The sequence below is a fragment of the Chroicocephalus ridibundus genome, chromosome 5 (assembly GCF_963924245.1).
Source record: "Chroicocephalus ridibundus chromosome 5, bChrRid1.1, whole genome shotgun sequence".
NCBI classification, from domain to species: Eukaryota; Metazoa; Chordata; class Aves; order Charadriiformes; family Laridae; genus Chroicocephalus; species Chroicocephalus ridibundus.
Genome location: NC_086288.1, coordinates 20,899,100 through 20,927,068, shown reverse-complemented (window position 1 = coordinate 20,927,068; position 27,969 = coordinate 20,899,100). Strand labels below are relative to the sequence as shown.

Here is a 27,969-nt window from a genome sequence, read left to right as displayed (position 1 = left end):
ATTTAGTAAGAATTAGAACCCCGACCTTTTCACTCACCCTACCTAAATTGTGCCAATTTATATCAGATGGTCATGGAGCTTTTCCTGATGTAGTAAATAAAAACGCAACATTGCTTTCATTATCCCAGTATTTCATTTGGGAATACTCCATCCCAGTATTTAGCCTTTCTGTCTGTCACCAGTGATCCCAGCACCTAAAGGCAAATCTCTTTTTTTTTTTTTTTTTTTTTAAGACCCGTGAACATTTTGTTTTCCTGCTTTTGCCCTCCCAGGTCCTTTCTTTAAGGCAGACAGCCATGTCCTGCCAAGGAAGCTGTATCACCTCCCTGACTGTCGTACAATTTCAGCAGGGGCTCAGTAGGGGCTGTGTAGAGGCACAGCTAGGTTATACCCAGCAATAGCGGAAGCAGAAGCAGTCCCAAACCCCAGTTCCCCGCTGCTGCCACTTTGTGCATGGGTGTCACTTGCTACTTACTCATTTCTGTGTGGCTGCGCTTGAGCTCGCTCTCGTGGACATCCAAAGTAGAGTACTAATGTGCGTGTGGCCTTCCTGAGCTCTGATCTGTACCTTCACCTGTCCCTCCTGAGGGAGGCTGCTGTGTAGAGAACAAGCAGGAGATGGGCATTTTGGGAGGAAACCACATCATGCCAGCATTGCCCTTCTACAGCAGGTAAGGCTGTGAGGCACCTAGTCTGGATGCCTTTCTGGGCTGTGTAATGACTATGATCCTCCTCCTAGAAAGAGCCTGCTAATTAGCACTGTTACAGTAAGTGTATCTGCATGGTTGAATAGTCCCTGGCTTTCTTAAGTGTTAATTTTAATCACGACACTGTAAATACTCACCTTTTGTTTTGCCTTTGCCATCAGAAAGCTATGCATGGGGTAGGGGACAAAAATAAAACTCACTTTCTCCATAAAAGCACTTTATTTAGTGGTCATGTTTCAGTGTGTATCAGTTGTCATTTAGTTGTACTGAAATGTGCTGTTAGAAATACTCTAGAAATGTACAGAGTTATCACCAAAAACCTGAATTTCAGTTTGGATTGCATATAGGAAGAGGAGAGAAAGAAAAAAAAAAATAAATCACAAACATAATTTTTTCTTTCCTTTGATAAAATTACAAAATATAAAATGATAAACTGAAAGTATCAGTTGACTTAAAAAAGAAAAAGTCATAGTGGACTATTTACAGTAAAACACCCTTAAAACAAATCACTATTTTGTGCTCCGTATGCATTGAGTGTGTGTGCCCGCGTAAGAGGGCCCCCACCTGCATCTTCTCCAGGCTGTCCCCTCCTGCCCTGGCCCAGGAGGAGCTCCCCGGATGAGCTGCTGGGGAGCCCTGTGCCTTAACGCTGCTGTGCCCTTGGACCACCCTCAGCACGTCCCTCCAGGAAAGCCTCCCACTAATGACACAGCTACAAGGAGGAGGCCTTCAGCAGTCCAACGGCCACCCTCTGTTGGCTGCAGATGCTCTGGATTTTTAACACAGCTGCCTGAGAACAAGTTTTGGCTCACAGAAGATAAAGTAAAGGGCTGGCTTAAAGCTTTCTACTTAGACTAGTTTTGACAGAAGTTCTCTCAACTGTTTCTCCTTTCATGAGAGACCCCACCTTTGCAGAAGACTGAATGCCCTCCTGCCTTGCCCCTCTCTCAGAAGTGCCACGGTGCAGTAAGAGTTCCCTTTCAAATGTCTTGCCACCATTTTAATTTCCACTTGTTTTCCTGCAGCTCAGACAAGATGCAAGCCTAAGCTGAGCCTGACTCGTGAAGGAAAACAGAAGCCATGTTCATGAGAAGCAGCTCCCACCGCTCCCCTGCCCAGCCAATACAGCAGCCTTCCCAAAATCAGGTTTTCAAACAGGGGCTTTGAGCTCCTGCTTTTTCTTTGAAAACAGACTTTCTGTTTGAATACCTCCCTTGAGGGAGGGAGAAGCCCTTCTGGTTTTGCTCTTCCCTTCCTGCACCTTCAGCCCTCAGTGCACATCAGCCAACCCCCGGGGCAGAACTGCCTCCCTTCACCTTGGAAGCCCTCCAAAACTGTGGCAGATTCCACTCACGACCACTGGCCACACTGTGGGGTCCAGAGCCCAGGCCTAGTGTTGGCGTGTCAGAAGTTTGACTTCTAATTGTACGAGGAGCAAAACCAAACCCTATGCCCAAAACCAGCTGCAAGGGTTCTGTTCTCATTGCAGGCGAGCCCAGTGTCTCTTACACAATGTTTTCCCCCCACAGTGAACAAAAAAAAAAAAAAGCTTTTGAAATATTACACGCAATATGTGGCGGAACCACTACATACTTGGAAAGAGCAGCCTTTTCCGGGTCATCTTCAGAGCATGCAGGCATTCCCATCTGAACTCAGCACCTTGCTTCCACCAGCCCCCGCTGTTGGGTCTGAAAGAAAAAGCCAAGCACAGCACCCCACTGTGCCATCTCCTCTGGCCTGGGGACAGTCTGTCCAGTTACGAGGCAGCATTGGCCAAGTCTCGTTTCCTGATCACAGCACAGTTTCTCCCAAACCCAGCTTTACTGTCGGCTGCTTTCCAGGCTGGAAGAAATGCCTGCCTGCTCGCCATAAAAGCCAGTCAGTTGGGGTCTTCCACTGCCCGGTTCCAAGTCGAGAAGTAGTCACTCTTTCTCATCCTACCAAATTACAACAGCTGGCAGCAAAGGAAACAATCCAAGAAACACATGAAAGATGTAGTCTGGTGACTCGGGAACCGTCAACTCCTGAAGACTCAGTGCCCGGAGAAGTCTGTTTCCTTCATTTCCTCCTCTGCAGAACAGGCTGAGGAGTGCCTGTCTCGGAGGGGCATCGTGAGGACTTGCTATTGAATGTTTTGAACAACAGGAGTGTGACAGAGCCACTCAGAAAGAGTCGCTGGTAGCACAAACCAAACAGTTTGTGCTCTCTAATGCTGCCGCTGAGAAGAATCCACTCCTTTCAGCAGACAGCTATTTTTGTTTGGCTCTTGCTGAGACAGCCACCCTCAGAGCCCTTTGGCAATACAATCATGATTGCACATGAAAACAAACTAATCAAAAAAGTGTAAATGAGGTCATGTTTAACCCACAAGACCACACCTGCCCCCCTCCCCCTGCCAGAGGACAGGCTACACCTGATCTGTCTGGTACTCAGAGGCTTCCGATAAGCTTTCGGAAAAGCTCAGAAAGTTTTCCTGGTACTCGGAGCAAACGATCTCAAATCTGTAGTGCCTAAACTCCACTGCAAACGTGCCAAAGTAGCACAGGAAGCACATCACCAGACCCCACTGGATCCTGGAAGCATGTATGTGGATGCCCTGTGCCATGAGGATGAAATCTGGAAGAGTAAAGTCAAGGAGAACTAGTGGGAGCAGAGACACCAACCAGGATGAGAGAAAGCCAACAGGAAGACAATAAAATCTTAAAGTCAGCCGGATGACAGTCAACCAACCCAACCACCATCAGGAGAGTGGGAATGTGGAGCCAGAGATGGAAGGGATGTCAGGTGTCCAACAATGCCCATGGAGCGCAGCAGCTCTCCTATACGGACCAGGCTTCCTGATCTCAATTCAGACTGATAAACATTTACAGAGGGAAAAACTTAGGTGCAGAGAAGTCAATGACTTGCTTGAACATCCAACTAGCCAGTGAGGGCACCATCAAGCTGGGGATCTGGCTGTGGGCCCCTACCTGCCAGGATCCTCCCAGCGGGAACTGGATCAGATCTCTGCACCACAGGCAATGGGAACACCTTTCAACCTACACTGTGCAATCTTTCCTTCTCTTTACATCACCTGAAAAGTCATCCCTTTCTGGGAAATACAGAAGCATCAGTCTACACAGCATGGATGTTATATGGAAAGGAAAAAGCATGCTGTCAGAGCCAGAAACTGTCCTCCAGGCACATGTACCTGTGGTGCTTGGGCCATGTATTGCCTGGCATCAGGGTCTCACTGCTGTGCCTCGGGTTATGTTGGAGTACTCCATAAAAGCAATTCTCAGCTTCCCTAAAGCAGAGGACACCTTCCTGAGCTGGGGACCTGCCCTAGCCCGATACACATCTCCTCTAAATCTACTGGCTCTTCCGTCTCTCAGGATTTCCTCTGCACTCCAAGAATGCAGGAATGCACATCTTGCATCTTACACAGGTAAAACAAGCAAACAAGCAGCCTCTCCCACGCTTTAACTGCACAAGGCAGGTAATCAGAGACTTTTTGTCTTCAGCTTAGTGTAAGCAACCAAAGCTTGATTTCAGCAAACAGCGTACTGTGTCTGGCTTAAGGATCTTATACTTTCTCTGTAGCGCAAGGGTTATGCACAAGCTGCATGGGATGGGGAGCCAACCCCAAGCCTTTGCAAAGCCAGTGTGTGGATGTGGGTGGGATGGGACTCCTGCATCAGCCTGTCCCCCCTCCACAGAGGGCCCAAGGCCTTCAGCGCCAAGCAGCCAGCTGGGGAAGGCTGGGCCGGGAGCAGCCAGCATGTCGGTACAGGAGCAGCTACGCCCTGGCTTACCCAGATGCTCCTGGCACAAACCTCCAAAGACAGCAGCGTGGCAGCAGCCCGGCCCAGCTCCTCACATGCAGCCTTACCCCAGACAGACCCAGGGGCAGGTATGGGCTCAGGGCAAGGAAAGGAGGGGAGCACCGCAGGAATCAGGCAAACTCCCACATTACATACACCAAAGCGTGATGATCAGCTACAAATTTTTCCAAGGAAGCTTAAGAGGTGACTGACAGCGCATCTTCACACCAGTCTCCTATTCGTCTGGACACCGGCTGAAATGTTCAAAACCAGCCAAGTGATTAAGGAATTGTTTTAAGACAGGCTGATCCCTGAAGAGGGGGATTAGCTTATTCCTTGCCATTTATTCTTGCCCTCTTGCTTATCCCAGCACTAACATTGATGCAACTATGCACTGAACGAACCCATCCTAAATAAACGCCCAGGGCACATGAGTACCCAGGGCTGGAGCGGGGCTGACAGGCACAAGGTGGAGAGGAAGCCACACGCACATCCAGTCTGAGTGACCACAGACCCCACAGCCCAAATCCCATTTCTAAGCACCTAGTCTTACCCAAAGTCCACATGACCTAGCAGCTCTTGACTGCGATAACTGTCTTAACAGGCACAGATGGATGTAGCACCCCGGAACATTTCAACAAATACATCAAAATCTTCTCATCTTCAGAAACCTGATTTCTTCCCTTGTTCCTTTGTTCTCCTGAGAATTTTTATCTCAATATTTTGCATAATCTTAAATGCTACTGTGTAGGTAAGTAGTGGTGCCATCAAATCACACAGATACTATTCAATATTGTAACCACTTTGGATATCACTAAGAAGTTTTAGAAACATTTATGAAGGAAGTGAGCCCGTTTGTGAAGCAGTGCATCCTGGTAAAATGTAGCAAGTAGCAAAATGAAGCAATCATAGGATCGTGCCATGAAGACAAGCTGAGTAGCATTCCTAAGTGCTCTGAGATCCTAGGATGGATGTGAGAAGAGCCAGTGTTCCCTGCTGTAGAGAGTGTCGACATGTATGATACCTGGCTTCCCAGGCAGCAGGACAAAAGGATACAGAGCACCACACAGAGGGTAATGCTGGTCGACAGGGCGACTCGTGGAATCCCGACTTTCCTTCCCTCATTCTTCAGGTTGATCTTGAGGGTGAGGGCAGACTGGATCCAGCACGCCAAGGTCCCAAAACCAAAGGTCAGCGATGTGCCCACATTGTGGATCTCCTCATCGTTGGAAAGCTAGGAACAAACAAAATGATGATTGTTTGGATGCAACAGGAATTATCTGTGAGCTACCTTGGACTGCTGCTGTGATGGGATAGAGGACAGTGGGAATCACTGGGGTGTGAGACAGAGATGCTATATCATTTCTTCTGGCAGAGATGTAAGGTGTACATAACCAAAATGACTTGACAGCTGTCACAGTCAAGCAGATCTTCTGCCCAAAGCCCAAGCACAGTAGAAAATGCAGTTGCTTGGGGACTGCCTCTACAGCTCCCTGACAAGACTCACCAACACAGAGCTCAGAAATAAATCCTTCCATGGCTCAATGTGATGGCCCGGGCAGGCAAGGACAACCCGCTGGGGTCTTGTACAGCTCCCTGCAACGGAAGCAAACTGTGCAACCTTCATCACCAGCTGCATGCAGCAGTGCTGCCTGGGGCAGAGGGTATCCAGAGCCCTGAAACCTCCGTTGAGCTAGCACAAGCCAAAACACGTGGGCCTGGTTTGGGAAGTTTCTCCCACCAAAAAGCTTGACTGTTTGTTCCCTCTCCTGCCCATCCTCGACCATTGGGCTCTGAGGCAATACGAACCCAGCCTCTCTGGAGTGCAAGTGCTTCTCTGCTCCTTGTGCTCCTGTGCCGTACGGGACTCGGTGACTGTGCAAGGCAAGGCAAAAGGACAGCCAGGTTCAATGAGCAAGGATCTGCAAAAAGATCCCTTGAGCCTGCAAATCCATTCAGAAAGCCCAGGATGGACAAGACTTAAGCCAAACAATTTCCCTTTCCCCTCTGCCTCTGAGTCTTTTCTAGAAAAGAAATCAGTGGTCTGCAATTCCTCCCTGCAGTCTTGATTCCTGTTTGGTGATTTAACAAATTCTCATCAAACAAGACACAATCTACGAGATAAGCCTAGTTACTGTGCTTCCACTGATCTCTCCTCCCTACCTCGATTTTTTTTTTTCATGGGTAGGTCCAAATCATAGTACACACAAAATTGTAATTGAGCTGCCTTTCCCAAGGTAGCCTGCACTGCAAGGGACTCACAGCCATAATGTCCCTCTAACACACACAATCTGTAATTTTCCATAAATACGATTTAATGCCACATTCAGCTTAGCAGTCAGGCAGGGAAAAACGCGGACTAACATCTCATCACCACATGCTTTCACGGTTTGGCAGAAGATCTAAGCAAGGATACTGGTAACTAACAAGGAGTGGATAATTTGTTCAGAATTTATAACAAGGCATGATTCAAAGTCACGTCAAAGTCAAACAACCACCATTTGCTCCGAGTAGCTAAAAAAGGAAGGAGAGGTTGAAACTGCTTCCTAGTGCCTGCCCTGTATCAGAAATACTCTGCTCACACTTAGACAAGGCCGTTACAAAAGCTTCATAGTGCTCAGCTGGGAAGCTCTCATGAAAAAACAAGAGCGAGTTTTTGGCTTGTGCTGTGGAGTTAGGAAGACCAGGTCCAAAACAGTCAAGTTATCTCAAACTTCATTCAAAAAAAACCCAAACTATAAAGCACACAAAGTTCCTGCAATTGCTCCACAACCCAAACAGTTACTCACCCTTCACAAGGACCTTTTTTTATTGGCAGGAAAAACAGCTCCTGCCTGCAAAGCCACGAAAGAAGCCAGCCCACAATGACCTATCTCAGCTCCTGCCACTACTGGGGGTCATCACTTGCACCCCAGCGAGAGGCAGAGCATCAAAGACAGCAGTGGGATGGGGAAACCCAAATGCTACTGACTCTAATGCCTTGATTTTCACTGCAGACCTAACAGAAACACTCATGATCACCGTGGGCACCCAATCCTACAGAGCAACGTTGTGGCACTGACAGCTTCTTTGTTTGTTTATATAATCTTGCAGAGCAGACAGAATCGGAGGGACTTCATCCAGGTACCTATCACATTAGGTGAAGTCATAGCACTCCTCTGCTGTGTCCCTCTCGTGGCCAGTCTGAGGACAAGCAGGAGGTGCATTTAAACATGTATTTTAAACAAAGGACATGGAACTGTCTGCTAAATCTGTACGGGCAGCTGTGCATCTATTCACACAGATGCATATGTAAATTTCCAGCTCAATCCTTCTACCCAGGACCACCTGTGCCAACCCTGAGGGCTCAAGAGATTCAGTAAGTTCCCTGCTCTGGCTCTTGGCAGTTGAACTGTAAGCATGCAGGTGCAAATCCTGCTGGGAATACGTGAAAATGATTGCGGCCCTTCATCTCAGCATGCCATGGGAGCCACGTAAGCAGTAGACAAAGGTAGCAGAGCAGGTACAAGGAGGCTGTACCTGCTGGGGCAGGGGCACAGCCAGGCACAATATCTTCTGAGCTCACATTACAGGTAGATCAAAGACCTAAGTACATCTGCTAGAACAGCAAGAACCACACAGCACGGACACAGCGGTCCAAGCCTGGAGTACAGTACCTGAAAGTTGCCAAGTAGGGTCATCCCAAAAGAGGCCAAGCATAACGCCACCAGGCCGCTAACGTTCAGCCAAGGGTTCAGCACCTTGGGCTTCAGCTGAATGAAGCGCAGGACAGCCATGACAAGCGCTGAAAAGGAAACAAAATGCAAGGTGCATCATTAGTAGAACAGGCTGCAGTTAATCACCTGGCTGGGGGCTCACGGATCCCTCACCCTCTTTCCATCCAGAGGGGAGAGCTCACTGCAGGCCAAGCTAGCTTAGTGCTTCTGCACGGCCCCGTCCCACTTAGTCATGAACAAGATTAAGCACAGGAAGCATTTCTCTTGTAATACAGTGTTGCTGAGCTCTCACACTGCCATTTAGAATCATAGAATTGCATGAGGTTGGAAGGGACCTTGAAGATCATCAAGTCCAACCATTAACCTACCCTGACAAAAACCACTTCTAAACCATGTCTCTAAGTACCACATCTACCCTTTTTTTTAAACACCTCCAGGGATGGTGAATCCACCACCTCCCTGGGCAGCCTATTCCAATGTTTAATAACCCTTTCAGTAAAAAAAAGTTTCCTAATATCCAATCTAAACCTCCCCTGACATAACTTGAACCCGTTTCCTCTTGTCCTATCACTTGCCACCAGGGAGAAGAGGTCAGCCCCCATCTCTCTACAGCCTCCTTTCAGGTAGTTGTAGAGGGTGATAAGGTCTCCCCTCAGCCTCCTCTTCTCCAAGCTAAACAACCCCAGCTCCCTCAGTTGTTCCTCATAAGGTTTGTCCTCCAGACCCCTCACCAGCTTTGTAGCCCTTCTCTGGACACGCTCCAACACCTCAATGTCCTTCTTGTAGTGAGGGGCCCAAAACTGAACACAGTACTCGAGGTGGGGCCTCACCAGTGCCGAGTACAGGGGGATGATCACTTCCCTAGTCCTGCTGGCCACACTGTTCCTGATACAGGCCAGGATGCTGTTGGCCGCCTTGGCCACCTGGGCACACTGCTGGCTCATATTCAGCCGGCTGTTGACCAACACCCCCAGGTCCTTTTCTGCCAGGCTGCTTTCGAGCCACTCCGCCCCAATCCCGTAGCGCTGCATGGGGTTGTTGTGACCCAAGTGCGGGACCCAGCACTTGGCCTTGTTGAACTTCATACCATTGGCCTCAGCCCATCAGTCCAGCCTGTCCAGATCCCTCTGCAGAGCCAACCTACCCTCAAGCAGATCAACACGCCCGCCCAGTTTAGCATCATCTGCGAACTTACTGAGGGTGCATTCGATCCCCTCATCCAGATCATTGACAAAGATATTAAAGAGAACCAGCCCTAGCACCGAGCCCTGGGGGACACCACTTGTGACCGGACACCAACTGGATTTAACTCCATTTACCACCACTCTCTGGGCACAGCCCTCCAGCCAGTTTTGTACCCAGCGAAGAGTACACCTGTCCAGGCCATGAGCAGCCAGTTTCTCCAGGAGAATGCTGAGGGAAATGGTGTCAAAAGCTTTGAAAAAAATCCAGGTAGATAACATCCACAGCTTTTCCCTCATCCACTAAGTGGGTCACCTTATCGCAGAAGGTGATCAGGTTTGACAGGCATGACCTGCCTTTCACAAACCCATGCTGACTGGGCCTGATCACCCTGTTCTCCTGCACGTGCCATGTAACGGCACTGAGGATGATCTGTTCCATGACCTTCCCAGGCACCGAGGTCAGACTGACAGGCCTGTAGTTCCCTGAATCCTCCTTCTGGCCCTTCTTGTGGATGGGTGTCACATTTGCCAACCTCCATTCAGCTGGGACCTCCCCGGTTATCCAGGACTGCTCATAAATGATGCAAAGTGGCCTGGTGAGCACTTCCGCCAGCTCCTTCAGTACCCTTGGGTGCATCCCATCCAGACCCATAGATTTGTGTATGTCTAGGTGCTGAAGCAGGTCCCTCACTGTTTCCCTTTGGATTACGGGGGCTTCATTCTGGTCCCCATCCCTGTCTTCTAGCTCAGGGGTCTGGGTGCTCAGGGAACAACTGGTCCTACTGCTGAAGACCGAGGCAAAGATGGCATTAAGTATCTCAGCCTTTTCCTCATCCTTGGTCACTATGTTACCGGCCCCATCTACTAGAGGACAGAGATTATCCTTAGTCCTCTTTTTATTGCTAATATATTTATAGAAACTTTTTTTGTTGTCCTTGACAACAGAAGCCAGGTTTAGTTCTAGCTGGGCTTTGGCCCTCCTGATTTTTTCCCTACATAGCTTAACTACCTCTTTGTAGTCCTCTTGAGTGGCCTGCCCTTCCTTCCAGAGGCCATAGATCCTCTTTTTTTCCCTAAGTTGCAACACTAACACATTTCTCATGATGTTTAGTCTAGGAGCTGGGTTGCAAATTTTCAGGGGGAAAAGAGGACACTTTCCTGTTTGCCTGGGAAGCTCCCAGCACATAGTCTATCACATACACACCATGCATTCACATTGCAGCAGCTGGGCTTGCATCAACTTTCACTCCACTCGTGAGCACTGAGCTATCTTGGAGGTGCTACATTAAAACCCCACCTGTATTAGAAAATGTATAAACAGCACATATGTATTTCTGCAGATTTTACCATAACGACCACTGCCTCTTCTCCTCCTCTGGAACAAGCTGATGGTGCCATGAACACAAGCCAAAACATCGCACTAATTTTCCGTGAAGACTGGAAGAGCAGTCCTTCCAAGCTTACAATTAGCCCAAGCACTATGACATGATATATGATACATGATATAGATGACAAGTGACATATCATATGATATGACATAACCCCAGGAGATATTCACATTGTATATTCAAGCCCTCCCTAGGGAATGCTGCATGGACATTTGCTAATGCTTGTCTGCATTATTTTCCTATATTTTCCACAAAAACCCTGGTATAATACCAAAAACATGGTTTAGAATAATAAGGTCACTGTAAGTGAAAAACACCCACTTTTGTCCAAACTGCAAAAGATGTTAGAATTTACTCTCTCACCATTTATTCTAGTGAATCAATCCATCCCGAGTCCTTGAAAACAAGAGAACTTTGCTCCCCCCAAAAAAGAGAATTTCTGGTTTTCATCCCCAGGTAATTGTTTGGGACAGCCACCCTCTGACTACTTGAGCTCATGTGCAAGAACTTTTTCATTTCTATTTCTACAGGACAGGACCCAGAAATCATGTGATCTTTTTCTGAAACACTAACCGGAATGACAAAAGGGAACTAAAAGGTTACGTTCCAGCATCATGTGCAAAACAACATCATTTTCAATACTGAGTAACGCCTATGTTTCTGGCAGGTTTCTGTAGTTCTCCTCTCCTATAGCAAAGGCTTTGCCACAACTAAGGTGGCCAGAGGTACAAGCTAAAAGCAGCTCTCAGAAGCACCCAATACAGCAGAGGAAAGCTTGGCTTTATCCACAAAGAAGAGGAGAGGAGAGGGAGGGAAGAAAAGAGAGGAGAAAAGGGCACAATTTCATTTGGAAGGGACCCACAACTATCATCTAGTCCAACTGCCTGACCAATTCTGGGCTGACCAAAAGTTGAAGCATATCATTAAGGGCATTGTCCAAATGCCTCTTAAACACTGAGAGGCTTGGGGCATTGACAACCTCCCTACGAAGCCTGTTCCAATCTTTGACCACTCTCTTGGTAAAGAAGTACTTCTGAATGTCCAGTCTAAACCTTCTCTGATGCAGCTTTGAACCATTCCCACACGTCCTGTCACTGGATACCTGGGAGAACAGACTGCACCTCCCTCTCCACTTCCCCTCCTCAGGAACAGCTCTCTTGTAGAGAGCAATGAGGTCACCCGTCAGCCTTCTTTTCTCCAAACTAGACAAACCCAGAGTCCTTAGCTGCTCTTTATCGGACATATCTTCCAATCCTTCCATCAGCTTTGTTGCCGTCCTCTGGATGCATTCAAGGACCTTAACATCATTCTTAAATTGTGGGGCCCAGAACCACACACACTACTTACGGTGAACACCGCACCAACAGTGAATACAGTGAGATAATCACCTCTTTTGACCAGCTGGTTATACTGTGATGCACTCCAGGATGCAGTGTCCTCTTGGCTGCCAGGGCACACTGCTGACTCATACTGAGCCTGCTGTCAACCAGCACCCCCAGGTCCCTTTCTGCACGGCGGCTCTCCAGCCACTCCTCTCCCAACTTAAAATTGGCCTCTACCTTTTGAATGGTATCCAGTATGATCTTCTCCATAATTTTTCCAGGAACTGAGGTTAGACTAACAGGTCTGTAGTTCCCTGGGTCTTCCCTCACACCCTTTTTGTAGATTGGAATAACATTACCTAGCTTCCAGTCAGCAGGGACCTCCCCTGACTCTCAAGACCTTTGGTAGATGATTGAGTGGGGTCCTTCCATAATATCCCCTAGCTCCTTCAGTACTCTGGGATGAATCCCATCAGTCCCCATGGACTTGTGAACATTCAGTTGATACAGCTGGTCCCTTACAATTTCAGTGTCCACAAGTGGAAAGTCACTGTTCCTGCAATCATGGTCCTTCAACTCAGGGGACCAGGCAGCCCAAGGTCTATCAGTATTACTAAAGACTGAGGCAAAAAGCACACTGAATGCCTCTGCCTTACCTTAATCTCTATTAGTCAGATACTTCAACAAGTATCAGTCCAATGTTTTCTTTAGACCTCTTGCTATTAACATACTTTAAAAAGCCCTTTTTATCTGTGACAATACTGGCCAGTTTCAACTCTAATTAAGCTTTGTCCTTTCATGTCTTCTCCCTGCATACACGAACCACAGCTCTGTGATCTTCCTGCGAAGCCTGACCTCACTTCCAGAGGTCATACAATTTCTTTTTCCTCTTGAGCTCCATGAGGAGTTCCCCGTTCAGCCAAGCTGGTCTTCTGCCCCGCTTCCTTGACTTACAAAACAGTGGGATTGCCTGCTCCTGTGCTCTTAAAAGGTGGTTCTTAAAGAATGACCTGCAATTGTGGACTCCTAAGCCCTCAAAAGCAGATTCCCACGGTACTCTGCTAAGTAGCTCCCTGAATAGCTCCAGTTTGCTTTCTTGAAATCCAGGGTAGCAACACTGCTGTCCCTTTTTTCTCAGGATACCAAAAATGTTAAACTCAACCATTTCATGATCACTGTGGCCAAGACAACCACTTAGCATCACATCCCCCACGACACGCTTGCATTCTGGAGGTTATATTTCTTCTTGCAACAGGAAGAAGCAGCAATGAAAGCGTACAGTACAGCTTTGCTTCAAAAAGCTGCATGTCTTTTGTTTGCCTGCCCTTCTTGACACCAGCTGCTCCCCTCACACTCACGCGACTGCTATCCTCTCATCCACCCAGATTCACATGGTGAGTGTGCACCAAGCCAGCTCCTGCCCTTTCATAAAGCCCTTGGACTCGCTGGGAGTTGGTGCAGGTGCACAGAGGCTGCTCCAACAGTGGTCTGAAGAAATGGGGCTTTACCTGGAAGCAGCTGAAAAGGCAGGCATGTATTCACTACTGTCAAACAGCCACATTAATGTAAGAAGTAACATGCTATGCACATGTTGGTTTAAGTGGTTTGGGGGTCAGAAGTTTAAATCATATCATCATCACCACACCGCACCGGGTGCCAGGCACATAAATAACATGTGTGCAAGACCCTGCCTTAGCACAAACTGGAACCAGAATTATTTCTACAAACCAAGACCCTGGCTCAATATGTAAATCAATGTCTAAACTTGAAACAAAGGCATACATGGAAACAAAGCACAAGGATGCCTAAATGTCCTAACCTCCATCCTGAAAGCGATACTTGAAAATAAGGAAGTTCATGTCAAGGTTCACGATTGAACATATTTTACCAGGTTTTATATCCCAAGCCTCATTTGCATTATGTCAGATTAAGATTGTTAAAGTATCTTACTTGTGCACATACAGGTCTGGATTAATTTCAAAGCTCAACTCAACTGAATCTCCCAGGTTTCTGAAAAGAAACATCATGCCTTTCACAGGCACACACTCTGAGAGAATAGCTCAGAGCAAAACTGAAAGCACAATAAATCATCCCAAATAGGAAAAGATAAATGCTAAACTACTAAAGAAGAGTAAATCAAGGTTAAAATAATGAATTATTTGCCATTTAGGTTTGGAATAACTTCTTCAAAATAGATACAGATGAAGGTAACAAACAGTTTTAAGAACCAAACACAGCCACATTTTTCAAGTATTTTTCAGATATTTCTTCTCATTGTGGCATTTCCCTCTTACCTCCACTGCTGGAAAATGCCATTAAACTTCCGCAGATTTAGTAATGGAATTTAGGAAGGGGTAGGCTAGGGGGGAATTCAGCACGAATGATATTTTGCATAATCAGTTGCTGCATTTGCCAATGCCCATGCAATTATCTCACATTCACAGCATATAACAAAAATCCACCATACAATGAGAAACAGTCATGCAGATTCAAGGCTAAGATGAGACAATTAAAAACATGAGAAATCAGAAACCAATAAAGTTCAAATGCATCCAGCTGCATTCTGTCTTTCTACAAATGAAGACAAAATAATACTGTCTTAATCAGTAATAATCACAGTTTAAGTGATTTCACATCATCAGACTCAAGAACAATACGTATGGGATATTACTTACGTTTCAGTGACTTCTTAAAACAAATAATGAGAGAGAAAGAAACATTTCCCTTGTGGTTCCTACCTAGAAATGCCGCCATGTTCATGACTTGGCTAAACACGCAGCTTGCAGGAGGTGTGTCACCTGCAATACTTGGAAAATATAAAGTGTATCATTGTAACTCTAGGATGGCAGAGACACACAAATAACAACCATTAATCAACAACCAGTAATTGGAAGAAAATCATTCACTTACCTTATATAAGGTGGTCTTTTGGAACCAGGTTTCCTAAGAGACATAAATGCACAGGAACAAAGATTCAAGATTTTCCTTCCCATTTAACTTACATTATTTTATTATTTTAAAGAATCAAGTAATTGAATGTAAAGTCCATAACCAGCTCTTACCTATCTGGTACATTCAGTGGGAGAATTTTGTTGTCTTCCACTGCTATAAAGTACCTGTCAAAAAAAAAAAAAGAAAGAAAAAGATTAAAACCGTTTAAAACCTCATCCTGGCTTCAATTACAAATATCACTCAGACAACACATTTAGTGTCTCAAAGGCACTGGCAGGATCTGCTGGAGGCCTTTCTTTGTCCTGCATCTGTTTTGCGTGGTCAGTTATAGACAAACCAGGGTCACTGAACTGAGCTGCCTTAAAAATAACCAACCAGGGGAATGTTTTCATGTTTAATCTGAATCATTTGAATCATCTGGTTTACCATGGTCCCCCCTCCACAACAGCTGTTTTAATACAAACAGAGGGGATGGGACAAGAAGAACAACAAGCAATAGGGGTCAGACAAATGGCTTAAGCTACCCCTGCTGCTGAAAAACAACATCCATGGCCAGAGCCATATCATACAATATAAGGAAGATATATGCTTGGCTCAGGCTGAACATAACAGCTGATTGCACATTTATCGCTCCCAAATTCATGCTGCAGTCGTCTGCCTGCATGCTTGGAGAGAGCCCAGCTCAGGGAAATGCATGTCTCGTCTGCATTTTGGTAAAAAGTGTTAGTGAGAAAGTGAGTTGTCAGCATTAAGCTGCTGGCAGGTTGTCAGTGCAGTGCTGCATGCTGCGGATTTTGAGTTTGCACCCCAAAGCAGGGCCTCGGTGCTTCTCCGAGAGCTCTGCTGAGTCACTCAAAGAAAACGAGATGAAAGGGAATTTTTGCACTTTTGTCTGTCTCTTTTCAGGCAGCTCCCAGTAACGTGTGCCAGGAAGAAAGCAACGTCAGAATCTTGGCCTGGGGAGCACAGAAACTCAGGGATAAAAACGTGATCCTCTAAGCCATGAAGTGGCACGGCCTGCCCCCTGCCCCTGTCGTGTGCCTTCCCAGCCCCACAGTAACCCCAGGACAGAGCATCCCCAGAAGACGCTTCGTACTGAGACGCAGCCCACACCACAGCAGTACTTCCGACTGCCTCAGCCTAAGCCGCTCTCACAAACAACCAGCAGGAGATAACTTACACTATCCATAATCCAGCTGATGTAAACAGGGTAAACACGAGAGGTAAAAACATCCACACGCTGCATTTCTTCCCATCCATACCTGCTAGAAACAAAGAACAAAGTAAAAACAAAAGAAAGAGGGCAGAGGTACCCACCCGCCTCGTCCCTCCTCTTTTGAAAGCAGAAAGAGCATCCACACAGCAGGGTGCCAAAGCTTCCCAAGATCAAGCTCCTAATGGCCATGCAGCAGGCGCTGCAAACCTTTCATACTGGCATTACTGGCGTACGGGGTTAAGCTGCTGCACACAGGCAGCATCGTCTGCACTGTGCATAAAAACCAAGGCACAAAGAGCCTGGAGTTGTGGAGGGGGAGACTTTTCCGACATACCTACAGAACCAAAGTAAAGGTTTTCAAAGTATTTGTCTTCAGTATTTTGCACAAGGTGACACCGCAAGACCCGCAGTCCTAATTCGCTGCTACTCCCCATAGGCACAAGGCAAGGCAGCCTCCTTCCCAGGATCATTACCGATTCCACACACGCTGCCTCGGCAAAGCCTGCAGCATGAAGGGAGAAGGACGCACGTGCTGTCTCCTCATCTCCACAAAGCACACGACCAGCTCCCATCCTGGCCACAGCAATCAGCTAAAAATAGCACTTGGCTGCATCCAGAGCGGAGGCAAGCTTGAGTGCCAGCACCCAGAGTACTGTCAGGACAAGGCATTACAAACAGGATCAGCTCTCGACAGGTAGGCACTGTGAAATCCTGCACAGGGCATAAGGATCCTGCGCACACCACCTCCTGAGGAAGCAACTGTCCTCCCGGCAAAATCATGCTAGATGAACATCTGAGATGCTGGGGCTGTTCCACGTGTTAACATGCGATTCAGAAATGCTATGCTGCTGTACTGCGGACACAGAGAGTCCTAGGTCTCCCTGTGAGTCCTTTGACAATGGATCAAGTATTTCTACATGTTCTGTTCTCCTTCATAAGTGTTCCTCCAGGCACCAGCACAGCCAGGAGACACGGAGCATGAAAAATGCAAGGCACACAGCTCCAGCGCCTGCTTAATTTTCACCAGAGCAGAAGCACCTGCACCCTCATGCTCTGCCTCCTCCTTCCTATAGCCTGCTGCGGGGCAGGCATTTCCTTGGATCACCAAGGTCCCCATGGGTCAGCGAGTCATCCTGGGGTGCCAGGGCAGCTCCAACATGCTGGCCTTTGATTAGAGCCTTCTTGTATTTGCAGCTCAGTTACCTCATCCGGGTCCTTAAAGCAATAACTCTTCCCTTTGCTCCAGACAAGAAAGCGTCCACACTGCCATCCTCCTCCTCTCCGCTCTCCTGGCCTTCCTACATCTGCAGCACAGGAGCCATGGTCTCTCTGGACTGCTGCCCTGTTCTCTCCCCGCTGCGAGGACTCAGAGGTCCCAGAGGACCCAGTACCCCAAGCCACACCACACTGGCACAAAACCACGAGGCCATGATTTGGTGCTGTCTGTACAGATGGCCTTGAGTGAGGCTGAACTGCAAACCATAAAAGACAGAAAAGGTCTCTTCCCTGACTTGGGAGCTGAGCACGCTGCAGACAGGGAGCATGAAACGATGCAAGTATTAAGTACATCAATTTAGAAGGCAGTTGGCTCCAGCACGTATGCAGATCTTTAGCACGGTGTAACAGATCAGAAGAAATTATCAATGACGGTGGACTAGATTTCCCCACCCGTATCATCGTTATTGCTCTCCTCCCGCGCAGGAGACACAAAGCCATTCACAGCTCCGTTCCCCACACAGCCCCTGCCGTAGCAGTTCCTACTATTCTGTGAAGCGCTGCCCTTGCCTTTTCCTCCTGCAGCCCATCAACACACAGCAGCATCCCTTAGCTAGTGTTGGCCGTTGCCCTGGTACCAGGACACCTGTACCGGCAATGTCACGGACAACTTCCAGGTGGCAGTTGCCTCACCTGCAGCAGGGCTGCGTCCCTACCCAAGTGCTGGCACCTCACACCAGGAGCCACAGATGTAGCCGAGTTCCCTGCCCCTGTCTTGGCTGAAGGGGAGCAGACAGGTAATGTCACCTCCTGTTTACAGCCTGTGTTTCCTCTGTAAGGTAATTGCTGTTAATGCAGTGTTCAGCTCTCCTCTTTTCTCTGGTGGTGGCTGGACTAAGCCAAGATAACAAAATTCTTTCAGGTCAGGGGATGGCAGATCTTATTACTTAACTCTTCCCCCCTTTGGAAAGGTACAAAGGATTCATTTACGCAATAAAAGCAAATACTAGCCATAACACTTGTCTTCATTAACCAGTTGCCACAGCTCCTCCGCCTTCCAGCATAGCTCCCAGCCAAGAAACAGCAGCCTTCGCAAGCTATTTCTGCATTGTCTGTCATGCAGAGAGGGAGGTGGCACAGAACTTTTCCCCCAGGCAGAGCAGCAAGGCAACACACAGGGAATGGAACTCCACACCAGGATGAGGTGGGGAAATGCAAAAATGCTGTCCAGATAACCATTACTCTGTGCCGAGCCCTGCAACGGAGTGGGGGTAAGGACTGGTGCCCAACCTCATCAAGGTCAGTATGATACATCTACAGATTCACTCCCTTGGAAAACAGCCCTGTGTTGAATATTCACTGTGACATAGAGGCTCTTTCTGTCGACCACTAACAGAAAACAACATCCAAAGTCACTGCAATGAATGACTAGCGCAGAGCACAGCATCCCAACGGTAAGCCAGGTCCATAGCTCAGAGAAACACATTCATTTCAGGCCCTTGAAAAGAAACACCTAGAGAACATATCCCCTACACGCCTCTCATCACGGCCAGTTGGGTTCACACCAAGAAGGAAGAACAGCACTCCCAGGGAGCACAACCATGACCTGCGTGGGGCCAGGTCTTCACCAGAGCTCAGTGCAGCCAGGGCTGGACCTTTTGGAAAATAAGCATCCCACATCAGGCTGGCTAGCCTCTCAGGGTGACAAGCTCAGGGCAAGCTTACCTCTTATGGCAGGCCGCAAGAATTGACCAGGAAAGGATGTTGCCGTTATGCACCCTCCTCTGACAGGTTCCACACCAAGGCATGGGTGCAGGACAACATGAAGAAGTGCTCTCTGGCACACCCTTGGAAGGAGAGCAGGGGGGCAATGGCTGGAGCAGCGGCATTGCTGGCTGCTGCCAGCCCACACAGGAGGGGCGAGCCGCCTGCGTCTGACAGATGAAATACCAAGAGCAGGAAAGAAGGGTCCCTTTCGCCCATGTCCCCAAATGGCAACACCTTTTAACGCTGTCCATTAACACATCCCACACATGCCTGAAGATGTTTCAACATCCCCATGTGGGCAGAGGATGGTTTAAAACCAGGACTCAGCTCCTGCACACTTCTCATTTACTCTCTGCTGTGTTATCTGGGTGCCAGGAACAAAATTACATGTAACCTCGCTTCCTTCCAAAGGAGAAACCCCAAGCTTGTGCCAAACCTGCCTAGCTTTGCACTAGTGTCCAGCACATATTCTCAGCAGCCTCCTTTGGGTTAATCTGTCCTCTTTAGGGATGTCCCCGATGTTCATGTGTTCAAGCTGTGAGAGCTCTGTGCACGCTAAGACCAGCGCCTCTAACAGCAGGCAGGAACAAGAGAGCAAGGAACCCAAATGACAGTTTAGCCAAAATAAAATGCTGAGAGCAATAGGAAAAAGAACCTAAAATCTCTGTGGGAAATGTAGAAACAATTTATTTGACAGCTAATTGCTCCACAGGGATGACATAAAGCTAGCATTCCTCTCCACAGCTCTGTTCTGCATTGCTGCTGTGACCAGTTGTGCCAAATCTGAGCAGTCAACTCCAGCTGGCGACAACAGCCATCTCTGCTGGGCCATGTCTCCCCAAATAAACACACAGCATCCAGAAGGTAGTTGGTAATTGCACACACCTGTTTGTCTTCCATTTTTAAGGCGTGCACAGGAAGGCCTTCAGCAACAGAAAGCCCTCGTGGTGCAATGGATTCACAAGGCTAACAAAAACATGTTTTCAGCTTCATGTCTGACCCTAGCTGGAGTCAGCCCACCTTCCGAAAAGCACACACTGTGGTCTTCCAGTCCTTCTTGACTCATGGTTTCACACCAGCAGTGCAAAAACCCCGCTGAGGTGTGCTCCTGCTATCATGGGTCAGGGTGCAGAATTGCAAAGAGTCTCACATGAGCACTGCCACAGGGTGTCTTGAGAATTGTTCTCAATGCAGGCTTACTCGCTTATCTCTATTCCCATTTTTATGCCTAAATCTACTCAGACTGTCAGCTGTTTGCTCTGCTTTTATTACCATTGTCCCACTACACCCCCCCAATCAATTAAGCTCCCATTCCTCTAATGTACACACTTCAATTACAGCAAGCAGCTCACCAAACATATACTGCTGCTTGCTCAAGGTTCATTTAATGTGGGCATCTTAAATTCATCTGCCAAGCAAAGTTACAGGCTCTTCCTGAAGTCACTTTTGCCGGAGAATATGAATGTAAGGAAGGACAAAATTATCACGTTAACAGAGTAATACATCTTTTTTAAGACTATAGCATGCAGTTGCATTTCAAGGGCTGCATAATAATCCAGACCAACACTCCTGCATTCCACAGTGCTAAGCCATTGAGTCATTTCAGAGAATAGGTACAGAGCCAGAAGCATCGTGAGAAGGAGGATGCTGTTCAAAACATACGGCAAGTCATAAAGAATTGCTGCCAGTCAGCAACAATCAAAGGGGAATAAACACAAATTGTCTTTTGGGGGCGCCCACTATAGTTCTCTGTTGCTTTTAAAAGCAAAAATAACCACAGTCACTTGATACCTAATCACTGTAACTGAGCAGAGACAAACCAGCACATTACATAACCTGCCACCCACAAGCCACAAATGCCAACATAACAAAGCAGAGCGTTTTCAGGTTTATCTCAAGGTTCCCAGCCTGAGCAGGCAGTGAGAGAGATAAGGCATGCCAGAGACTCGTAAATACATAACAAAATAGTGGGTAACAGTAAAAGAAGCGATCCCCTCTGTCAGCAGGGTATGATGCTCTGCTTGTTCCGGGTACCCACCTACCATCTCAAGGGTGTGCAGAAATGCTATTTTCATTTATTTATATAAGAAAGAAATGGGAAAAGGTAAAGACATCTCTGGGTTGCACATGGGCGAAGCAGGAGATGCTTCAATAATCCTGCGTCAATGTTGAGAGGCAATGGTTTCACCCACAGGAACATCCACACGTATTTCTTGTCCCATCGCACTGTAAATGTGTTCAGTGTGTAATGAAATGCTCTGGCCAGCACAAACCTAATGGAGATGGGCGAGCGCACCAAAGGAATGAAACCTTCTAGTCACCAAAAAACATGGACAGAAAGGTTGTATTAGAATCATAGAATCCTCTAGATTGGAAGGGACCTTTAAAATTATCGAGTCCAACCATCAACTGCCAAAACCACCACCAAACCACGTCCCTAAGCACCACGTCTACCCATCTTTTAAATACCTCCAGGGATGGTGATTCCACGAGTTCCCTGGGCAGCCTGTTCCAATGTTTGATAACTCTTCAGGTGAAGAAATTTTTCCTCATATCCAAGCTTGCCCACGCTGTCCCTCCAGGTTTCCCCAGGAAGTTGTCTCCTGGGATTGCGTAGAATTAATTTGTTATCAGTTCTGTAAATATATATACATTCAGCCTTTCCCAAGTGCCTTGGTAAGAAGATCATGTGACTGACAGCGTATCCTACCCAGAGATACTCCTGCAGCACCACTAGGTCCCAAGGCCAGCATCACCCCTCTGCACCCTACTGTCCTTCAAAGGACGTACCAAAGTGCTCTTGGTATGCTGCTTCCTGCTGCCGCACAACCTTTGCCCTCAGTCGCACGCAAGTACTTACAGGCCAGTTAGAAACCGGTGTTGAGCTGCTGTGTTACAGCCAGAGACGTCAACTGTAAACTCTTCTGGGCTGTCTGCCTTCCTTGCATTTGGTGTACAAACCAGGCACGTCCTTCTTCAAGACCAGGCTCCTGGATGTTATAAAAGAAAAATTAACATAATTTGCCACCTTAGGATCAAAGGTGTGTTTTGCAGGCTTTGACAGCGCAGTGCTCTGACCCGTGCACCCACATTGGCCCACACTGAATTCCATGAGGTCCCACTCATACCACAAGCAGGGCTTGGGCAGTCGTGGCCCTCAGCCTGCAATAGGCAAAGAGAAGAGAGGCAGGAGCTGGGTAAGGCAGAAGGTACACATCCAGTTCAGACAGAAAGAGCTGGGTCAGCAGGCGGTGAAACCAGCGGGGGGCAGCCAGGGCTTAGAGGGAGACTCACAGCGAGCTGAGGAGCACTGCACTTTGCAGGTACTGTGTGTTTGTTTGCCTCAAGGACCCCGTATTCCTTGGGAGTGCCCGCTGCAAGATTCAGCCCTCACGGCACTTCACAACCTCAGGAGCCAGGTGGCAACCAGCCCACAGTGAGTCCTCACAGTGTGAGTGCGTTGGACTGCCCACTTCCTAGGGCAGATGCCTTACCGCCTCTCCGAGAGCAGAGATGCTCAAGACTGCGGCCACTTTAGCCAGACCTCTCCTGAGGGAACTCTCTAGCAGACAGTCTCAATGCAGACCCAACCCCGCTGTCCCACACCATCGCCACAAGGGCATATTTTCCCCTTGCACAATTAGCTAACCCTTTGGTCTGGGATGCTTGTAAGAACTGCACTCACCCCAAAGTCCCAGCCAGACCCCAAAGAGAAGAATCGCTGGAAAATAATGAGGGCTGTTTATCTCCTCATAAAATAAAAGACAGCAAAGCTCCCCCTGCTTCAGCTATGCTGTGAGGAAAGAGTCTCTGAAACCATCTCCTTGCTCTGCACATAATACACAGATGCAGGCTGATGTTGTGGCAAAGCCCGGAATGTCTGAGGCACCGTGCACAGTGTCTGCAGACAAGCTGGCCAGTGATCATCTTCCACTTTAGCCACCCCAGCCTAATGACTGCTGCCTGAACCAGCAACAAGCAGAATGGGTGTTTCTCCTCCCATAACGAACAGTGATCTTGACGGTGTATTAATAGATTGACAGAGGTCTGCGGAGGTGTTTTATTTGCTCTTCAGTTCCAAAAACACAAATGCCTTCAAGCATTTCCAGTGTGCATGAGCAAGCAAAGCCAAGATACACATTAGAACGGAAGCAGGTAGGAAGCCTGCCCGAAAGGTTTATCCCATTATCAGGAAAACAATGTAAGTGTTGGGAGTGGCAAAGAACACGCAACAGCGAGGTGAAATCTGGCGAAGAAAGAGACAGGTCATGTCGACTTACAGACTCAGCCCAGAAGAGCAGACTTTGCAGAGCAGTTATTCCTGGTTATATTGTCATCTTCTCCTGTAGTTTATGGATGAGAGAGCGTATGCCCTGGAAGGCCACAACAGTTCCAGGTTTCCCTCCCTTTGCTACCCTGTCACTGTTTTTTCTCCCCAATAAACACAAAACATACACTCAAGCTACAGAGCTTCCCACACAGTGTAAGCAGGGCTTTTTCCACCTGTTCACCTCGTCTTTCACCTCTCTTGTCCCTTCTACCCTTCTTTTATCCACTGTTTGGAAGCACAAGCTCCTTTCTTCACTGGATTTTGCAGCTCTACACTTTTGAAGAGAGGTGCACTGTCCCCAAAACAGCATTTCCTTTGGTTACGCCAGTGGGCACCACCAGCAGAAGCATACACACCAAGCAGTCTGCACTTGTCAGCCACGGGGAAAACACCCAAGGCCTATGAGCTTTTAGGGAGTGTGGCATAGCACACTGACTTTTCTCAGGACAGACTCCCTCACCAGCCCCTTCAGCCTGAGGACTCATGCCTCCTCCACTACTCACACAGCAAACTGAGGTCCTCTTCCCCTCGTATTAAGCACCAAAGCCCCAGAGAAGCAGCAGTGAGATGATGGGCCAGAGGGTGAGCTAGAAGGAACAGACGTGCAGTCCATTATTCTAGAGTCATTACTCTAAGGTAGAGTAACCAAGGTAGAGTAACAGGGCCAATGAGTTACCCTCTGGCATAGAGATTGTCAAGGGTAAAAAACTACATCAGTCTTTTGGCTCCATTTAAACCTGTGGAAATCATCTGCCCTGAGACAAGTACAAGATAAGCAATTGTACACAGACATTTCTGTGGTGTTCATCACTGCCTAGACAGCGTTCCTTATTTGTAGGAATTAGTTACACTTATTTACCAGTCTCCCAGGCTGCTGCAACCATAAATTGCTGTTTACAGGATGCTCGGGTGAGCTAGAGGAGGAAGGTGCCATGCAGATTTCACTTCACACAAACCTGTTGCAAACACAATGGACAGACGGGACCAGGGAACAGCCTCCACCTGTAGAACAGGGGCCAAGCCTGCTGTGACCAGCCTCTCCACCACATCCAGAGGGCTTAAAAACTTCTGCTGTCTTTTGAAATATATTTTCAGAGACAGACTTTCCTGTAATGCAAGAGACCACATTAAACCACCTCTAAGAGCATTCAGCTGGACCAAGACCACACTGGGGAGGCTGTCCCTGACAAAGCTATGGCCACCTCCAGTAGCTTGGCCAGGCAAAGTCCACTCCTGCAGTCCTGTGGTACCAAAACTGACAGGCTGCTGGCTTCTTTTGGCTCAGGCAGTCACCACTACTAATCACAGCGGTTCCAAACAGGGAGCAGGAAATAAGACAGGGAGGGCAGAAGTTCTCTCCTCAGCGACCTGGATCTGCCCCAGTTCAGGGAATCCAGAGGAGGATGCTGGGCCCTCCCCTCACCAATGCAGCAGACCGGCCCAAGTCCTCCAGGCATTTCCTCCCTTCAGGCTGCTCCCTGCGGGAGAGGCAGCCCGGACCTCTCCTCACAGCACCAGGGAGCACCTCGGCCTCCTCTCCCAGCAGACCTGCTGAACATGCCGCCTCTTCCACAGGAGAGCCCAGCTCAGCAGCTCCCGGGGCTGGGGAAGACACCTCTGCTATTCTGCGTGGCCAGCGGAGTGGAGAGCAGGCTTCCCTCCTGTCTTGCACATGGGCCCAGCCCTCCCTAAGGGAGCCAGGTCTGCATGCCTGCCAAAGGCAAACACTTCTCGACTGAGCAAACAGCACTTATGCAGAGACTGCTGCTCTAGCAGGCGCTTCTCCCTTGCAGGCACAACCATCCAAAGGAAACCTCAGCCATGAAAACCTGCATTAAACCTCACGCATGGTAATCTATAGCTGTTTTAACAGTTCCTTTCACAGCTTTTGAAACTTAATCAGTCATCTCTGCCTCTCGTCCATCCTCCGTTCACTCTTCACTCCACCCTTCTCTCTCCACATGTTCCCAACGTGCTCTGCTCCCCTTTCACCCCTCTCATGCCTTCATCCCTGCACCTCAGGTGACAGCTGCTGCAATCTGTGAGGACACAAGGCGAGGGGAGCCAGGCACCTAGAGACCTTTGCAAGTCTTGAGGCAGCAAAAAGTATCATTATTCCCATTTTAGACAACAGGGCCAATCAGCTACTTGCTGAGAGGTCACACCAGAAATCGTCAGGACAGAGGAGCTGTGTATTCAGAGTCCTGGTCCAAGCCCACTATCACAGCAGCCTCCTCTCACCTGCCAGCCATTCCCCCTTACCACTTACTCCTCCCAATACGCTTAGGATCATCTCTCTCATTTCCCACAGACCCTTCTCTGCTTCTTCACTCACGCTTACCCTGCCATCAGAACTCATTGTTTCAGCTTGGACTGCAAGATCAGGACCTTTAAGTGTCTCTGTTGGGCCAAACCGCAATCTTGCAATCTCAGGCCCGGAAATGGCTGGGGGAGGAGAGGAAACTATGGACATGACATTTCTCCCAAGAAAAAACAATTGAAAATGTCCATGTTCATACAAGCACACATCCCTGCTCTGCATCTGAAAAGCAAACACTGCAGCACAAAGCATCTTAAAAGGGAAAATGAAACAACTGCACTGACTTCCACCACCCAGGCTCAGAAAACGTTGACAGCTGGGCACGAAGAACAGGACAAGAAAATAATTTTACTTTTAACAGTACAACAGTGAAAACAGGAGCCCGGTGTTTGTCAAGCAAATATGAGTCCCCCATTCCTTACCCTGTTACCCAAAGGCAGAAAGTCAGCAAGAATCAAGTCCCCTTTTTTCAGGCAGTTTTATCCATTTGAGCAAGACACAACAGGCAGTCAGTGTGTTGAGATATACCTTTCGCACACTTCCCTCTTCCATATTGAGTTGCTATTCATAATTAACCATACACATGTATGTTGCTATGGTGTAAGGACTGCACAAAAGTTGACCAGATAATCCCTAAGGTCACTTTACCAAGAAGCTTTGTTTAAGGAAACAAAAAGGGAGGGGGGGAAGATGAAGGGAAAATTATCTCAGAATTTCTCCAACCTTTATAGCCCGAGAGCTCTGAATCAAAGGTCTGGCACAAGCATGCGGCTGCAAGAAAAAGCTGAGACTGAGATCCCAAGCGAAATCCCATCATCACCTGGAACATGACAGAGGCAGGATCTCGCCCTTCCTTCCCTGATGTACCAGAGCGGAGGTGAATGGCCTTTCTCGAGACCTTTTCTCTGGGAATTACTCTCCTCCCGGGAATTTTAAAAGCCCGCGCGTCAGGCATCCCGACGGAATCTGTGGAAGGCTGTACCTGTCCCACCCCACAGCCTCAACCCAGGTGAGCTTCTCCACGGACCCCTGCGCGCAGGGGTGCTGACAGCGGGCTGGCACACTGCCCTGCCGAGCTCTGCCATCGTCACCCCCCTCAGCCCCGAAAGGATGGCACAGAGGGGCCCACGGGCAAGGGCGACGCCGACGCCACGACCTAGCCGATCTCTGCCACGGCTGGGTCCTTCAGGCCCTGGGTCAAGCGGCTCCAGCCGCCTCATCTACCCTCTGCCTACCTGCCGTAAATCAGCAAGCTCCAGCACACACAGCCCCGGGGATTCAGCTCCTCCCGAGCGCCCCGGTGCCCCGCGCCGGGCCGGCCCCCGCTGCCAGCCCCGCGGGGAGGGGAGCGCTCGCCTGCTCCCCGCGGCGGGGGTCCCCCACCGCCACCTCCCGCCAGGGGCACCCAGACCACGACCGGGGAGGGGGGGTGGCGATTGCCGGGGTGGTGAGACAGGTCGGCGACAGCGCGACAGGAGAGGGCGGAGGGTCTCGGCCTCCCAACAGCCGTTCCCAGACCCCGCGGTAGCGGCTCCTACCTGCGGGCGGCTCGGGAGGTGGCTCTGGCTCTGGCCCCGGCGGCTGCGGCGGCGGCGGCGAGCGGGCGGGCTGGGCCGTGGGGGCCGGCCTGGGCCCGGGAAGGCGGCCCAGCTTAGGCCCCGCCCCGCCCCGGACGGGCGGGGAGCGCAGCCGCCGCCACGGCGGTTCGGGGAGGCTCTTGGGGGCCGCGGGGCTGCGAGGCGCCGGCCGGCAGTAGGAGCCGACGCGCCCTCGCTGCTGGATTTGGGGTGGTGGGCCGCCAGCGCGGCCCCGCCCGGCACCTCACAGCGCCCCTCGGCCGAGTCTCCGCCAAAAACGAGCCCCGTGCTGGGCCCCAGCACCGCGTACGGGCCCTGCGTCTGCGCTGCGCCAGGCGCGGCTGTGAGGCGGGCCGCAGGGTGGTTCCTTCTCTGTCCCCCTCCCTGCCCTCCCTCCCCGGTGCCAGCAGCACCTGCCCAGCGTGCGGCTCCGGGTGCTGCTGCCGGAGGCACTGAAGAGGGCTCACCGCCC

General features: G+C 49.1%; 1 protein-coding gene across 11 annotated transcripts; it reads right to left on the bottom strand.

Annotated features, from left to right (window-relative positions):
- Positions 1-110: 110 nt before the first annotated feature.
- TMEM150C (transmembrane protein 150C) lies at positions 111-27,756 on the bottom strand. 11 transcript variants are annotated; one of them, XM_063335122.1, is made up of 11 exons: positions 27,459-27,755; positions 22,131-22,260; positions 21,740-21,873; positions 16,253-16,334; positions 15,183-15,236; positions 15,031-15,063; positions 14,859-14,926; positions 8,167-8,294; positions 5,535-5,744; positions 2,301-2,395; positions 111-596 (listed from the first exon to the last, which is right to left on the bottom strand). In XM_063335122.1, exons 4-10 carry the CDS (start codon positions 16,330-16,332, stop codon positions 2,360-2,362), a joined length of 609 nt encoding a protein of 202 aa, XP_063191192.1. In that variant the 5' UTR covers positions 16,333-16,334; positions 21,740-21,873; positions 22,131-22,260; positions 27,459-27,755; the 3' UTR covers positions 111-596; positions 2,301-2,359. The 11 variants fall into 11 exon arrangements, with proteins under 11 accessions (XP_063191192.1, XP_063191186.1, XP_063191183.1 ...); XM_063335116.1 differs by having other exon boundaries at positions 2,301-3,323; positions 5,567-5,744; positions 16,253-16,337; positions 27,459-27,737; XM_063335113.1 differs by having other exon boundaries at positions 2,301-3,323; positions 5,567-5,744; positions 27,459-27,736.
- Positions 27,757-27,969: the final 213 nt, after the last annotated feature.